General features: G+C 41.0%; 1 protein-coding gene across 4 annotated transcripts in view; it reads left to right on the forward strand.

Annotated features, from left to right (window-relative positions):
• lzts2b (leucine zipper, putative tumor suppressor 2b) overlaps window positions 1–17,761 on the forward strand; it is a 47,093-nt gene that overhangs the window by 19,507 nt on the left and 9,825 nt on the right. The window contains exons 2-4 of one of the 4 annotated variants that reach the window (XM_036571994.1): window positions 2,593–2,715; window positions 15,613–16,074; window positions 16,876–17,430. In XM_036571994.1, coding sequence (XP_036427887.1) covers window positions 15,640–16,074; window positions 16,876–17,430 — 990 coding nt within the window. In that variant the 5' untranslated portion in view covers window positions 2,593–2,715; window positions 15,613–15,639. Of the gene's footprint in view, window positions 1–2,592; window positions 2,716–7,447; window positions 8,099–15,612; window positions 16,075–16,875; window positions 17,431–17,761 lie in introns of those variants that run through there. The other 3 variants (XM_036571997.1, XM_036571996.1, XM_036571995.1) reach the window with 3 other exon arrangements.

The following is a 17,761-nucleotide window of genomic DNA, read 5'->3' on the forward strand; positions in this document are numbered from 1 at the left end:
ATTTTGTTCATAGGCTGTAGTTGAAAACCCTTATATATTATACCCCATATATATGATCTAAAAACACAAATAAGTATTCAGACCTTAGATATTTACATCTTCACTTGAATGAAATCCAGTGAAATCATTGTTGAACTTATCAACTTACTTGTCTCAAAGTAAAATCCAACTTTAGTTAACCCCTTAAATGGCCAGGGCCCAAAGTTTTATTACACACCTCTATAAACTAAGAATAGCTCAGCCAGTTTGCATTAAGGTCCCTGTAGTTACTGAATAATAAGCCTGAGTATGTAATAAGACTGAGATTTTAAGGGGTAAATGAACTCAACTGATTTAATGAAATCGTGCCCTTGATTTAAGCTGTTTTTTTTTTTTTTTTAACAGTGAGTTGATTTGACAGCTTTCTTCATGTTGAGAGCTGAGTGATTGTGTGTGACTGGGACAGCTGTGTGTGTGTTTGTGTGCTGGGGTAGGAGGATCACTGGCTGTGGATCTCACAGATTACTGGGATTAAGCCTGTGCCACACAAAGCAAGCTCACCGCTCAATCCATCAGCTGCTGAGAAACCAGAGCCAGTTAAGATTCATTAATAACATAATGTAGGTTTTTTTTGTGTTGACTGGCCAGAGACAGATAGACAAACACACACCCACAAACACCCTGTTGGAGCATGTAATCATCATATTCTTGTTTAGCTTTTGACTCAAAATGTCATGCTTACAAATGATCTTGCCCTTTCGTTGGCTTCCGCTGATTAACACAGCGTTAAATGAATCACTTGGCTGGCAGTCAAATGAAGTAGATGGTCTTTGATCACAGTGGCAATCTTGATCTGTGACACCTTGAGAACTGCAGAGATATCTGGATCTAAAAAACGTCTACATACGAGAACCGTTCATAATGCTCAGCATGCTTGGTGTATCATGGGATGTACTGTACTGCAATGAAAAAGCCAGTCACCTCATTGGTAAAGGTGTAACTGATGTAAGTGTCATTTTAGAGTGCTGTCTTTGCCACAGCAGTACCATATATCCAGATTTTGACTGATCTTATCAAAGTCATTATACCAAAGTCCTTACAAACCACATGCAAATGATAGAGATGGCTGTAAAGAGGCAGGTTTCATCAAACCTTTGCCCCCTTGTTGTGGAGATGTGTACATGTGTAGTAGCTGGAGCAAGCTTTTTACATTGTATGTGATACAAAGAGCACACTGTAAGAAAATACTGCGTAAATTTACAGTAACTTACTGGTTGCAAACTAATATACACTATTCATACTATAATGTTGGTATATAGTAATGACACTACTGACTTTTTAAATGCAGTTAAAAAGTAATATATGTAGATATATATATGTGTGTGTGTGTGTGTGTGTGTGTGTGTGTGTGTGTGTGCGCGTGTATATGTATGTATGTATGTATGTATGTATGTGTGTTAAAATGCAATTCATATCAAAAGTTAAAAATAACAAACGGCTATTTTTTCAAAAGCTAACTGGCTAGACTCCTCTAATAATACTCACAGTTAGGCTTTTAGTTGAAAGATATGAAGTTTAAATAAATAATATGAAGTTCGTACATTAAACTCTGCTATGCAGTAACATTCATTACATGAACTCAATGTAAGTAACTAGGTTTACACTGGGAACAAACTCTCTTTTCCCCCACTCAAAGTTGAGTGCTGGTTCAGCCTGGGGTGGCCTGAAAATGGATGTCTATCTGTGCCTCCACCAGCAGGCGGTCTCGCTCCCCTCACACCTCCCGCCAGGCCGAGCTCTGCTGGAGTTCGTACGGTCACATATGTAAGCAGGACCAGACGCTTTTAGGAACTTTCTGTCCCTCTGCTCTCCTCTCTATAGCTTCCAGGATATAAATAGGATTCTCAGTGGAGCCCAGGCTGGGAGAGGGATTGCAGTTACGTCATACGGCATATGAGAGATGCTCATTATCACAAGTTCATTAACAAAAGTGAAGCACACGTGTGGTTCCCTAACAGGCTCATTATAACCAGTGACAGCTAGTTAATGCTAAGTGATATGTGAAGTTTAGATAACACATATTATAGGCCTGTAATTTGCAGTGTATCGTAAGAGCCTAGAGATGGCAGTATTCTGCTGTATCTTTTAAAAGATTATGTGCAGGTGTGCTAATGATAGCATCTTGCTTTGCATATATTTTGCTTGACTTGCTTGCAGTTTGATTTGAAATGTCTTAAAAAGCTCAAAATGAGAAGGTTAATATGAAAGCTCTTGTAGATATTCCATCTGATTGAGGAGATACAACTTCACAGATTTAAAAAAACTGGAATCTACTAATACATATTTATCCAGATTTCAAATGAACCTCTTAAACTTTAGTGTTATTATTCAGTCATTAATCTTAAGACTTATTTCTTAGTAACTATATAATAAATTATTGGTAATTACAAAGGAACTAGTATGTAACATATGTAGTTATGAGAGTGAGGAATTGAAATGTGGGCCCACTTACAGACTCTCTGCGTTTAAGCGGTTAAACAAATCTGATCACAACCCTGATGAGTAGCACTTGTAAAACTAAGCCATTTGTAACATCCATCTGCTCTATTTCAGGCCCACCTGTAGTGAGGGACTAGTCTGAGCTTACAAGCCCAGCAGATGTGGTGAACCCTGGGCTGCTCCGCCAGCCCGCTTCCCCTGCTTCACCTGGGCCTTCGGACTAACTGACACAGAGAGGTGAGTCTGCTACAGGCACTGTTAGTTATCAAGGTGTCTGATGCTCTAAGATAAGTTCACTGGTGTCTTTTTTTCAGCTTTACGTTTTCCAAATCAAGGTGAATTTCACCATTATCCCTTAAATCCATGGTTACTTTGCCAACTGTTCATACATACCTTTAGCTTTGGCTGCCTGCCGTTTAGTACAAACTGATCTTTAACATGGCATGTTAATGTAGAACTGTTAAAACATTTACAGTATTTTGATATTTTGTTTGTCAGTTATCTGAAAAAATGGACCAGGTGGACAGGGGTGAGGTCACAGGAGGCAGGTGACAGAGGTTATGCATTTAAGGGCTAATTTTTCGCGTATTAATATGTGCATAAATGACATGGAAGCAAGGTAAATGTGGCCATTGCTGTCCAAGCTAATGTAAGAAATGCAGTAGTGGGCTGCTCAAAGATGAATGATGATGAAGCACTAAATTAACATACTGAATTGGAATATTGTACTACATCGCTGTCAGTGCACCTGAATAAGTTTAATAGTAGAGCATTTGTTTATGTTCGCATTCGTTTTTCTGCAAATATGCTTTGTTAACCCCCCCCAGCATTACTTGAGAACAGTCTTCAGAGTTGGAGGCTTATCACAAATCAGAGGGAAATGTCAGTTACTTCACAATGGATATGATGGGCTATAAAAAAGTCATGTCATGCATAAGTAACATTAGCTAAAGGCTGAACGCTGCCACACAGCCGCCCTCTAATGTCATAACCCCCCCCTATGGCTGAAGCAAGTTCGTAACAGATATTTTAATGGAAAACAACATTGACATCAAGGGAAACATTGATGTATTTGGCTGTACTTTTGACTTTTAAATGGCATCAAGGTGAAGAATGTGAGTGCGTCCTCAGTCATTCGATTAGTCATGCACATTTAGCCACTCATGTCGTCGCCACTGACGTAATCGGTCTAGATAATTACAAGACAAAAATAGTACATCTATACAAATTCAATATAAAACACTGAACTAACTTACCAAGTCTTCAATCCTGGACATTATTTATGTTTGCTGTTGAAAGTTATTTCACTCATGATGGAACTTCAGCTTGAACCACTAAGACAGCAGAGGAGTATGAACTTGGCTATCCACCCCCACCCACCCCAGCTAATCGGAGTTCCCAGGGGCAAAGAGGGAAGGTCCAGAGAGTGTGCTCTGTGTGGACACTCTCATGGATGTCCCAGCTGCACTAGGATTCGACCCAAGTTAAAGTATTTTTAACCCTTAAGAATTCTACCGTTATTAGTGTTGTTTTGCTGTATTATTTGAATGGAAGTACATGATTAATTATATGCTCGGTCAATTCCTTTTACATCTTGTATGGCCAAGTTTGAGTCTGCACTTTCAAACTGAGTTTTCTTTTTTTCCCCCCAAGAGGACACAATAACTTTTCATCACATTCAAATCCTGATGAAATATCTCCCCTACGCCACACTTGTTTGGGAAACAAAAAAGCAGTGGGTGCTCTCCAGTCTGTAATGGCAACAGAAGCTTTACCAGAAACACACTAACATGTTTATAGGGCTACAGATGAAAACCAGGGCATTACAAGGCTACCATGCATGGCAAAATACTGCCAGTAAGGAAGGTGATGATCAACAGGATTGCATTATTCACAGTGGATGGAAATGACATCACTTAAGTGCTGTAGTTGAGGTGTGCATTGTGTTTTTCAGTGTGTGGCTTTAAAGCTCTGTTGCATTCTTGTATGAACCTGGCCTTAATAAAATCCCATCATCCTTTGGGAAAACACTCCCCACCCCCACCAATCAAACCCCTCCCCCCATTTCCCTTACCTCCGGTGGCTGGCTGTTTCGGGCTGTTCTGCCTTGTTCGGACCTTTAGCCCTGTTTTGCCTGCAGGACCAAATTAACACTGGCTGGAGTGACCCATTTACAGCAGGACCTGAGAGAAACCCATAGAACAGCGCTCTAGCCTACTTACTCTACCCTACTTACCCCAGAGTGCACACACACACACACACACACACACACACACGACATGCACGTGCACATCCACATGCGCACACACATCCACAGTGCATGGTCATGATTACTGTGCTTCCGAAGGAGTTTATGGAAAACAATCTCGTGACTCATTAGAGCTGCTTTGATGTAAATAGTTGCTTGGTTTTACAGTTTAGTACAAATGACTGATTACAGCCTCAAAGCAGTTATTCTGCATAACGAGGATAAGTACAGATATTACCGTATAGCCTGTGTGCTATAAAGAACTGCATTTTTGAAAGCATTTGTGAGAGAACTGAGGTAGATAGAGAGACATGTGGTGGTTTGTATTAGGGTTTGTACATTTTTCTTTCTAAAGTGCTCCATGTTTCATTTTTTCAAAATAAAGAGCAAAACCATTTCCTTCTGGTCATTGAGATTAAGGTGAGGATTAGGATTAGGGTTAGGATGCATGTTTTTATCACATATAGGTACTTACAGTCATATGCAAAAGTTTGGGTGTCCCAGTCAAATGACGTTTTGTTGATTTTGCTTAGTGAAAATAAGTTAATACCTCCTCTACAGAGAACACATTGGAGCACATTTGCTGTTTATTTACTGAATTTAATGTATTGTAAAAAAAACAAAAACCATAAATTGTGTTCTGAGCACTTTTTATATGCAATTTATGTGCATATTTTGTTATATTTTGTCACATTTAATCTTTTTTTTCCTCATTATGTTCAATTCTGCAAATAAAACAAGTAATTCTGTATTAAAATGTGCAGAAGTGTGTTCTCTGTAGAGGATGTGTTAACTTATTTAACATGTAGTTTGACCAGGTGCACCCTGTGTGTGTGTGTGTGTGGGGTGTGTGGTGTGTGTGTGTGTGTGTGTGAGTGCGTGCGTGTGTGTGTGTGTGTGTGTGTGTGTGTGTGTGTGTGTGTGTGTACTGTATATGTGTTTTTATATTTAAAAAAGGAGGTTTAGAATGAATGCCTGCTTGACTGTAGTCTTGTGGGTGTCCTGACCATTGAATAATGGGGTAAAAGGGGTTGCTGACAGATTATGCAGACAAACAGATGGACTGTAGAACTGTAGAATTCATCAAGTGATCAGATACAGATTCTTTACACTGCATAAGGAATGGGAAAGTCAAAGGAAAATATGTGAAAAAACTGTATTGTTAAAAGATGTAGAGAAAACAGAACTCCTAACAAATGTGCGAGACGAGGTCGACCACCAAAACTGCCCCCGTTGGATAAACGGCACTTAAATCTTTCATCTTTGAGAGAGAAGAGAAAATCAAGCTGCTTCAGATCTGAAACAATCCACAGGCTTTTCTGTCCATCCTTGCACTGTGAGAACATGACTCAGCGCTATGTATAGAAGCCCTCACTGAGAAAAGGAAACGGATCAAACAAAGAAGCAGCTGGTGTTCTCGGACTGGAGTCCAGACCTCAGCATCACTGAATGTGTTTGAGATTAATCAGATCGTGAGAACCGGAAAATGCAACCAACTTCTAAGACTGAACTAAAAGACTGAAAAAGATCCTTACAGATTTCTTTAAAAGACTGAAAAGAACAGATGCTGTAATAAAGGTAAAGGGTGGACACATCACATACTAAAAAATATGATCTGTTTAGTTGTTCAGGATGAAGTGTGTGTGTGTATGTGTATGTGTGTGTGTGTGTGTGATTGTGAGTGTGAATGTATATGTCTGTCTGTCTGTCTGCTCTGTGATAGACTGGTGACCTGTTCAGGGTGTATCCTACCTTCTGCCCAATGACCGCTGGGATAGGCTCCAGCTCTCCCCGCAACCCAGAAGGATAAGCGGCTTAGAAAGTGCGTGCGTGTGTGTTCAGGATGAAAAATGAATAACTCAATACATAATGGCCTCAGTGGTCTCAGTGGTTATGACCACCTCCTTGTTTCTACACTCATTGTCCATTTTATCAGCTCCACTTACTATATAGGTGCACTTTGTAGTTCTACAGATACAGACTGTAGTCCATCTGTTTCTCTGCATACTTTGTTAGCCCCCTTTTACCCTGTTCTTCAGTGGTCAGGACCCCCATGGACCCTCACAGAGCAGGTACTATTGGGGTGGTGGATCATTCTCAGCACTGCAGTAACACTGACGTGGTGGAAGTGTGTTAGTGTGTGTTGCGCTGGTCTGAGTGGATCAGACACAGCAGTGCTGCTGGAGTTTTTAAACACTGTGTCCACTCACTGTCCACTCTACTAGACATTCCTACCTTGTCAGTCCACCTTGTAGATGTAAAGTCAGTGACGATAGCTCATCTGCTGCTGCACAGTTTGTGTTGGTCATCCACTAGTCCTTCATCAGTGGTCACAGGACACTGCCCACAGGACGCTGTTGACCGAATATTTTTGGTTGGTGGACTATTCTCAGTCCAGCAGTGCCACTGAGGTGTTTAAAAACTCCAGCAGCACTGCTGTGTCTGATCCACTCAGACCAGCGCAACACACACTAACACACTTCCACCACGTCAGTGTTACTGCAGTGCTGAGAATGATCCACCACCCCAATAGTACCTGCTCTGTGAGGGTCCATGGGGGTCCTGACCACTGAAGAACAGGGTAAAAGGGGGCTAACAAAGTATGCAGAGAAACAGATGGACTACAGTCTGTATCTGTAGAACTACAAAGTGCACCTATATAGTAAGTGGAGCTGATAAAATGGACAATGAGCGTAGAAACAAGGAGGTGGTCATAATGCTATGCCTGATCGGTGTAACTCCTGTCTTTTAGTTGTTTTCACTGCACGGCTGTTGGCTAAGGGTTCAGAATGTTCGATGACTGTCAAGATGTGAAGATGAATTCACAGCACAGCATGTTAAGAATAATAAAATGAACAAAAAGACGAAAAGGAGAGGACTGAGTGTGTGTAAAGGTGCATAGTGCATTCCAGACCTGTGCGTCATTTCCTTGTTGCTGCTGACGTTAAGTCAGTTTCTGCCTCGCATGGTTCATATTGCTCACACACACACACTCATACTCATATCTCTGAAACATCTGTCTGCTAAAGAGCAGAAGAAAAAGAAAGGATTTGAAAGACTATGGTAAGGAAACAGAGAGAGGAGGAAGGATGAGGCCTCTGTTCAAAGCTGAGCTGAGCTACATAGACCACGTGCAACAGAGAAATAGTTTTTCCTTAGGGAGCACAGAGGATGGGGAGAGAGAGGGAGAGAGAGAGAGAGAGAGAAGGACGGAGGCAGGGAGGAAAGTCTGTGAAGGTGGCAGTCAGCCAAAGGCAGATTTAAGAAGTGCGTTCTGTGTGTTGGAGTGTTGGATTAGACAGAGCTAAACACACTTTCTCCACGGAAAAGGTGGCTTTGGAGCCGAGACAGCTATGCAGGACTCAACCTGGGGTATGTAACCTTTGAGGGGGGGGTGTGTATATTTGTAAATTTATAGCTGGATAAGTGTTTCAGCAAGGAATGGCATTACGCATGTAACTGGCTGCTTATAGTTGGTATTAGATCTCGTTGAAGGGAAGTCCTCACCAGTCTTGATTGTGCGAATGCAGGCAAGCACTGCAGGAAAAACACAGCAGGACAGGTATAGAGTAAAGAAATAGATTCCAAAAGGGTAGAGGTGTAATGCTTCACCTATTTTACGGTTTGGTTCAGTTCGGTTTGGTTCGGCTTCTCGGCTGTGGTTTGGCTGATATGTTACAGCAAGGAAAAATTGAACTTTTTTAGTTTAGTTTAACGCAAACCAGAAGAGAATAAAATGTTACTTTTAAAAGTTCCTCTTGTACAGAATAGTTGAAAAGCCAATACAAGCACAATAAACATGTAAACATTGGCAAGTATAAAAAAAAACCAACAATAATAATACATGTAAACAAAGATGTAGAGCAGCTGCACCAATCAGCAAGCAGAAAGATATAAACAGCACACAAATTAAATGTAAACATTGATTGAAATAAGCCTATCCATGCTTTTAATGGCGATTGCGGTGGTAGTTTTCTGTTTTGTTCACCCAGCTTGGACATTCAAGTGATTTATGTGAGAAATAAACTTAACATTGAGGCTGAGTGAATGGGTGTTTATTAGCTAGCTGGCATCTGTCGGTTTTGGCCTGTTTAACTGGTGCCTGAACTCATACGAATCAGAAATAACATGGGGTAACCGCACATGTTTAAAATTCACATTACTGTTACCATTTATTACATTTGTACAGTTTATGTGATTGCTTTCTTTGACTATTCCTTTCTGCCCTCCACCATACCTGATTTCATCATTTGACTTCGAAGGCCGGTCATGTGGTACATACTGATGAAAAACTCATTTTTCCAATAAAACCAAGACCACTTGATCAACAGAGTAGCTGGTAAAATGACTGGAGATGTCCAGCTGTTCATTGTAATTGCAGTTCATTGTGCCTTATGCAGCTCTTCACAAAGTTCTGCTTTTGTTTCTTGAAAGCAAGTCTATTTGAGATTACTTAACAACGCCATACAGTTGTAGACGAGTGAGTGATGACTACTGGGCATATAGGCTATACATTAGCCTCATAGCTCCAGTGCAAAACTAAAGAAGCAAACCTCAGACACTTACTGCATTTTGGGTAAGAGGAGAAACTGTATAAATGTCATTTTTGGCCACACCGTCACTTTAACAAAAGGAGGAGAACCAGAGCATTGAATTAACTGAAATGTTTTTAGTGTCAGGGACAGGAGAAATGTTATAGGGAGAGATGTATCAGTGGAGAAATGGAGTGGGATTTCCTCTGTGTCCTGGAAAACTTCTAGGCTTGGGACAGGCTGCCCTGGTCTGGGAGAGTCTGCTAGGTCTGGGTGTGTGTGTACGTTCTGTATGGGAAACAGTGCTCTCCTTCACTGGCCCTGTTAACTGTCCTTGAGGCAGAGCATGAGTGTGTAGGTGTGTGCGCAAATATATATTTATAGCAGTGGTACAAGTGACTATGCATGTACTGTAAGGGGGCATAAAGGCAGATTTAGTGTTACATCTCTTCTTGTGTCAATGCGTCAGTGTGTGGTGTTTCGCCTTCCTACACCATTCTGTTTACACAGGCCTGTCCCTGCCGGTCCACTCATGGCACCAACTGTGTGTGAGAGTGTGTGTGTGTGAGTGAAGAAGTTGTTTGAGCATTTGTTTTTCTGTCACCAGAACTTTACAGTCTTGGTACTTTTTGTTTTTAGTAGTAAATATACCAGAAAGACACACATCAATTACAATTTATGAACTTTGCCCTTTTTTCTCCATAAATTTATGCACATTTCAAATTTGGTGCCTGCAGCATGTTCTGGAAAAGGTAGGACCAGAGTATGTTTACCATTTTATTCTATCAACTTTCCTTGTAGCAACACATAATAATCATTTGGGGACCAAGGACACCAATTGGTCCAGTTTTAAAAGCAGAATCATCTAGAAGGCAGCATACGTTGTTCCAAGATGTGTATACCTCTTTCATTGTTAATGGTGCTTTCACAGGTAACAATCTGGAGAATGTTTTTCTTCCTTGGCCTGGAGAACATGACGTCTGTTATTTCCTTAAACAGTCTAAAAGTTTGTTTTGTCAGACCACAACACGTTTGCATATCAATCCATTTCAGATGAGCTTGAGGCCAGGAAAGTCGGCGGTGTTTCTGAACGTTGGTTCCTCTGTGTTCATTGACAACAGTTTGTCAAAGTATTCCTGAGCTCCAGTGGTGATATCCATCACAGAAGCAGGATGGTTTTTAATAAAGTGCTGTCTGAGGGATTGAAGGTCATTGGCATTCAGTTGTGGTTTATAGCTTTTTCCTCTACAGACACAGATTTATCCGGATTCCCTGAATCCTTTCATCATGTTTTTTTTTCCACTGTAAGTGCTGAAATGCTAAAATCCTTGCAGGAACATTATTCTTAAACAGTTGGATTTTTCACTGATGCATTTTACCAGGCAAAGTAGGGAGCCTTAACTCATAAAAATGCTGGATACTCCTTTTATACCCAAGCTTGCCCAACATTTCACAACATTACAGTCTTAAACTGCCGCTGTCTTTTGAAAATGTTGCAGGCATCAATTTTAGAATGAGCAAATATATTTAGAAAAACAATGAAATTTGTACTGTTTTCATTTAAATACAAGTCTTTCCAAATATTGCATATCAACCCTAGTTCAACTGTTGTCAAGACATAAAATCACTGTATAGTGTCCAAGTTTAGGACTGTAAAACAGAATTATTTGTTTTGCACATCAATACAAATCATTTACTTTTGTGAAAACATTTCAGATTTATTAACCACTTACACTTCCAGGCTTATTACATCCTAAGGCCTGTTATTAAATAACTACATGGAAAGAAAAGGAAACTGTCAGTTTTTCTTATGTTATAGGAATAAGTAGTAGTAATCTTGACCTGTTGGTGGGCCTACTCGTTCAAGAGGTTATCGTAGGTGATTATTGTGTGATTGCTTTGTCCTGTTACATGCCAATGTAACTCTATTGATTGATTGGACCTGCTGGTGGGCCCTGGCCATTTAAGGGGTTGAGTCCTGTTTTGGAAAAGAAACAGAGACTGCTCTAATTAGCTGTGTTTGAACGATATGAAAGAAAAATATTAAGAAGGATCTTTTTAATGACTAAGTTTTGTCTATCCTTTCACTCCAATTAAAAAGAAAAAAACAATAGAATTATCCTTTCAGTGAATGAGTAGCCTCTGAGATAGTTAAACATTAAAAAGAACTAATAATTTAGCCAAGGTCAGGTCAGGTCAGCAGTCTCAGATATCTAAAGGGCAAAGTTGGCAACCAGATTCAAGTCTGCATCATATTAGAAATAGTTAAGAGCATTTGGTTTGGAAGCAGTGCTAACACATGGACTGTGCTAGTGTAGTGTATCATCCAAAAGGGCTGAGGATCGTGGAGTTATACAGTAGTTCCATGCTGACTTTGTGCCAGTTAGTAGTTATTAAATGAACTCTGTGACCCAGCCCTCCTCAGCTGGTGAGAGGGGAAAAACAGTCACTAGACACCATGGCTGCACATTCTTAGTGGTGGGGGAGAGAAAGGACCTAACGCTGAGCATCATGTCTGCTGAACTTTCTCAGGGAGACAGACGCCAACACCCACCAACTCACTCCATCTGTCTCATTCACCTCTGCTGGGCCTGTTTACTCTGAATGGCAGAGAGAGACATAGTTCAATGAATACTGCACTGGAATGTATTATAATGCTTAAATGTAAATGAATGCTAGTAGCATTTAGCGTTATTCTGGTCATGATAACTGACCTTTCATTCACTGCATTTTTTATGTATTAGTGATCAATTATGGATGTTTATATGGTGGAGCCTGTAACTGGACTGGCCCATCTCTGGAACAGTGGAACTGAAATTAAACAGGGACTGTGAAGTTAAAGTGCAGAAGATCAGCTTTAATTTGATTGTGATTACATCTACAGGATGATTCATGTAGGAATCTTTAACCTTTTAATGCATATCCTCATTTCAAGGGACCATAAATAAGAAGTAATTTTATTGATCTAAACAGGGGCAATTTAATGCATGGGCTTACCTGAGCTGAAGCCCAGGGGCACAGAGTAATTCAAGGTGTTTGATTTGCCATTCATCCATCCATCCATCCATCCATCCATTTATTTCTTTACCCTCTACCTATACACACGCAACAATGATTGTCTTTATATACACGTCATTCGTATATATACTGCTGATAGGCTGGATTTCTTCAAAACATCAGCTCTGTTGTTGATTGGCAGCTATATCAGATGCGTTTGACTTGGAAGTACCAGACACCTATAGCAAAATGTATGAGCTCAGAAACAAAATGCTCTAAAAGAAAAAGAAGTACCTGAAAAAAGCAAATATTTATTTAAAAAAAAATCTGCTAATAATAGGTTCACGGTCTGTGCCATCAGCTAGTCCTCTAGTTGGCTCCCATAGCCAGAGTGGCATGTTAGCATTACACTGACTGCTGTCTTCTTCAGCAATGTTGTAGATCGAGAGTGACACTCAAAGAAATTACATTATTGCAGCCAAGAATAGGAGAAGAGAGAACGGTAGCCTAGGTTTATTTACTGTTACATTGGAACGGCTTAGTAGTGTTTTAATGGGGGGGGGGATCATTTTCCCCTTGTGTTTCAGATGACAGACTATACATTGTTAGACCTTGCTTGTTTCGGTGACGCAGTAATGGTAATGCAGTAATGGTAAGATGATGAATTTTGGTGCTTGAAGTTGTGGACTGAGTCAGTGTGTGTGTGTGTGTGTGTGTGTGTGTGTGTGTGTGTGTGTGTGTGTGCACCTTGATTAAAAACAACGGCTTTGAGTTTTTGGATGCAGTGAGTCATTCAGGTTCTGCTGATTGTTAGTCATGTGACTACCTCTTTCCATGCTTACTAAATCTGGTTTCATTTGTCCACATCAGTCAGGAGGGAACTCAGTTGTGCTGCGCTGAGTTACACTGATCTTATGGATTTTCACCAGACCCATTGGGCCCACAATCACCTGTAGCGCCTGGGCCCACAAGCAGGTTAAGGTGCCCCTGGATCCAACGAGGGAAATTTGTTATTTTGCTGCGTAACTGTGTCCAGTCTGGAAGCAGCATAGCAACAACACCTTGGGCAGCACACCGCTGGAATACCCAGTTCTTGGGATAGGAACCCACAACCTTCCGGTTGTTGGCTTAGCTTTCCTACCACAAGCTATCCTAGAGGAGATTAATATGTACCGGAGGTTAATATGTACTGGAGTAATGGAATGAGGAAACTAGACTGTTCAAAATAAGCCACATCATATATAATCACATCTGGGCACTGGTTCACTTGTCTCTTTTGAAACTGCTGACACTGACCTAGTCATGAACAGACACTTCAGAATGCTCAGATCCAACCAGAGGCCTCAAAGTTTAGTCAATTGTGCTTCACTTTGGAACATGACAGTGACTCAAAACATCCTGCTAAGCATCTACAGAGCTTTGAGTATCCAGGTCAGTCATCTGACTTGAGCAACACTGAGCATATATTTAACTATGGACAACACAGAGGACCGAAGTTGTCTGCTCATGTCTGTGATTCACAGACATTAGGCGGTCATCAGCTGTAAGGAACAAGCAACCAAGTGCTAAACATGACAATTCTACTTAATATTATATCATGTCCTTTTACTTATTCTCTAAAATAACTAGATTTAAAAAGATTAGTTATTTCTTAATGGTACATGCAGTTGATATATAAATACCCTTGAATGAAAATTTATATTCTATACTCATGGTTTCATCTCAAATCCAACGTGCTTGAGTGCAGAGACAAAACAAATATTATGTAACTGTCCAACTGCTTACAGACTGAACCCTATATTCATGGGAGAACTAACCTGAGTTCAGTATTTTTAGTATGAGGCAATTGGTAGGACTAAATTTGGACCGAGGAAAATGAGTTCTTGTCTATGAAGCCATTTCAGCATGTTTTCATCTCACTGAAGTCCTGGTGCTGTAATTAGGGCAAGCAGCCTTAATTAGCTCCAACACTGATATTGTTTTAAAGTGTCTAAGCAGATTAACCCTGTATTAATATATCTAATCCCACAGCATTAATCCCCCCCAGGGGTGAGTACAAACGAAGCGTCAGTAACGTGCTCTCATAATTAGGCTACAGAGAGCTCAGAAGAAACTTTGGCACTGCGAAAGGAGCTGAACAGTGCTTGGTGAAAGATGCCTCTCAGAGATATGTGTTAGTGGTCCAACTCAACAGCTGTTATCTTGAGCATTGATATTCCTGCATATGCCCTGTTATTTTAGAACTGTGTATTAAAGCATGTTCTAACAGACTGTCTGACAGACTGCTGCTTTGAATAAGCAGCATTTGCCTTTAGGTTTTTGTAATTATGCCACTCCATTTTTGGATCACTTGCAAGCTTACAGCAGTGGGAAAACTCGCAGGCCATTCTAAGTCTTCAGAGAAGGACTAATAATGTCAGTGAAATAAAAAAAAGACATGTCTGTAACTTTAAGATCATTTTGTTTAATATAATCATCCTTCTTGTAGGATTTAAAGAGTAACTACACCCTAAGACCTTTTTTTCATTAACAGCTGAAGTGCACTGCTCTGTGATTAATAAAATATACCAGTCTTGCTTAAAATGTGAACTGTAAAATTATCATTTTTATCATGGTCAGTACGATGACGCGTCACAGTATACAAATCAGTCAAACAACGTTACCACCCCTGCTGACGCCCTAGTCATGCCGCACTCATAAATATGAAAGCACAGGAGCTGAGAGTGAGGAGATAACCACACTCACACGATGAGCTAAATACCCCCAGCGCCACCTCACAAGGCTGTGATATGCAACTGTAAATAACTCAATTAATCGTAGCTTAATTTGTAATAAAGATGTTGGACAGATTAAGTGAGGATTCGTGCGAGTCTCCATAAAGCTGCCGGTGTTGCATCTGATTCACGTTTCCCTTCATAACTCAAATCCTTGGGCGTGCGCACTTACTGGGGTGGTCTAGTCACCTAATGCAGGTAAAAAAATGTCCTGTCATTTTATAATAATAAAAATAATAATAATAATAATTTAGTAGTAGTAGTAGTAGTAGTAGTAGTAGTAGAAGAAAGACAGTGTTTAATAAATATGTTAATGTTCAGTTAAATAAATTGAAATTTAACAGTAGAAGTATAAGGGACTTTTATTTTTTTATCCAATGACTACTATAAAGTATTCAGTAACAACTATGGAACAAAGATGTAAATTGGAGTTTTGAGATATGGGCCCATAGAGTTTTTAAGAGGTTAATGGCGTGGCCACTACCTGACCATTTTCTCCCTGGGGTTACTGTTGTTAAAAGACAGACTCTACTTTAGTGATCTGATTAGTGACAACCTCATCTTTCCATCTGTTTGTACACAGATTGCAGGCATACAGTAAGCCACAGAGATGGCATTGGTCCAGTCTCTCCCAGTCACCACTGACCACCAAGCTCCAGGCCTGGAGGCCCGTCCACATCGTTCCTCTCCAGTTTCACCCACCCCTCTTGGGGCCATGGGGTCTGTGAGCAGCCTCATACCAAGCCATGCCGCATACCATGGCCGGACCAACCTGGAGGTCACAGCTAAACTCAGACGGGGTACACCAGGCTCGGGCCGGCTCCTCTCTGACTCTTCACACGAAGGTCTGCTTGGGAGTCGAACACCGTCGAGCAAGAGGAAGGCCATTGCAAGTCGAGGGAAAGGAATTGGCGGGCGATCGTACTCGCATGAAGACTTGATAACTGACTGGAATGATAACTGGTTGGACTCAGTACGGGGCGGAGGGGAGATGCCAGTGGATGGGCCTCCTAAGCTAGTCCCTGTGTCCGGGCAGTTGGAGAGGGTGAGTGCAGTATCTCCTGTCCTGGTTTGTTTTACACATGGAAATATAAGCTGCTGAAGCAGTCCATTCAGTGGTTTAGAAGTCAAATCTTTGTATTTGTTAAACAAAATCTATTGAACTAGACAGTCTGTTTTAGTCTTTGGCTTCATTCACATTACCAAGTGGCACAAATCCGTTTTTTTTTTTTTGCCCTAATGTGCCTGAGATCTGATGTTTTCAGGGCTGTGTGGACACGCAAATCAGATCTTTTCAAATCCGACCTGAGCCACTTTCATATGTGGATCCGATTCATAGCCATGCGACCTTAATGTGAACGCTTAGATCGGAATCCATGTGTTTTTTTTTTTCCACTGCACATGCGCCATCATTCAGCGTTACCATGGCAGCAGCGCCAAAGAGAAGTTAAAGCCTGTAAACAGTGGAAAAGCAACTCATCTCACCATTTCCGCATTCGTCTCGCTCTAATAATGAGAAGCTGAGAGCTGATCAGAGTTAATTATCTTCTCAGCGAAGTTAGCTTGTTTGCTGATGATGCACGGGACGCATGTGATTTCATTCACGTGACGTTACTGAGTAGCATGTGCGCATGTGGGTCATTTCAGGACGCCGGTTTGTTCACATTATTGACAGATTTGAGTCACTTACCTAAACGAGTGCGAACCATCATGTCAGAGAGATCGGATTTGAGCAAAAAATCGGATTTGATGCATGAGGCTTGTAATGTGAACGTAGCTTATGTCAGACTAAAACAAAATGCGCAAAAGTCCTTTTCACGTTCATTACTGATTTTATGTTCCACAGAACATTCAGCAGGCCATTATCCGACCGACAGCCTTCAAGCCTGTCGTGCCAAAGAGCAGGAATGCCATGCAATACCTCTCACCACGGCTAGGTGGCGGCCTGTCAGGGAGCCAGGGAAACCTCAACCTGTTGTCTCCAGATCAGGACATCACCCCTGTAACCACAGAGCGACGCAGTTCCTACAGTGGAGCTCGAAATGGGCTGCTCAGCCAGTCCTTCACCATGTCAGACTCAGCCCGGAACTCTTTAACTAATCTTCCCACATACAGTGGCCCTGTATATAACTTGAACCAAGTGGAAGCTACCAAGCCTGTACTTAGCCATGGACACTCCAATTCAGACAGTGGACGTTCGTCCTCTAGCAAAAGCACTGGGTCTCTGGGAGGCCGTAGTCAACCAGGCATATCAGACATGGGGTCTGGTGGACCTTCCCCTCCACCTATAGAGGCTTATGAGGCCATTGTGAGAGACTTGGAGGAAAAACTGAGGGAGAGAGAGCTGGAGCTGCAGCATCTAAGAGAAAACCTGGATGAAAATGAGGTAGCGATTTGCCAGGTTAGTGAAATAATTTTTCTGTGAGCTCCAAGGAAAAAAAAAAAAGAAAAACAAGGTGCCCTAACTGTTCTCTGACAGTTCATGGGGGAGAAAAATATCAGTGAAAGTACAGCATCAGTGAAGAGTACAGAAAGGCCGTAGAAAATGAAAGTGTGACAGTCTTTTTTTGGCTGGAATGAGAGATTAAAAAATGCCTCAGGCAACATTGAAATGAGGTGCAGGCAAAAAGTCAAAAAAGAAAAAAAAAAATTTAAAACATAAAAAAAAAAAGTTTTGTAGGGCCTAGATCTGAGCCCTGAGGAACCTCTGAGTCACTATGAAGAAGTTCCAA

Source organism: Colossoma macropomum, unplaced genomic scaffold (assembly GCF_904425465.1).
Source record: "Colossoma macropomum unplaced genomic scaffold, Colossoma_macropomum, whole genome shotgun sequence".
Lineage (NCBI taxonomy): Eukaryota > Metazoa > Chordata > Actinopteri > Characiformes > Serrasalmidae > Colossoma > Colossoma macropomum.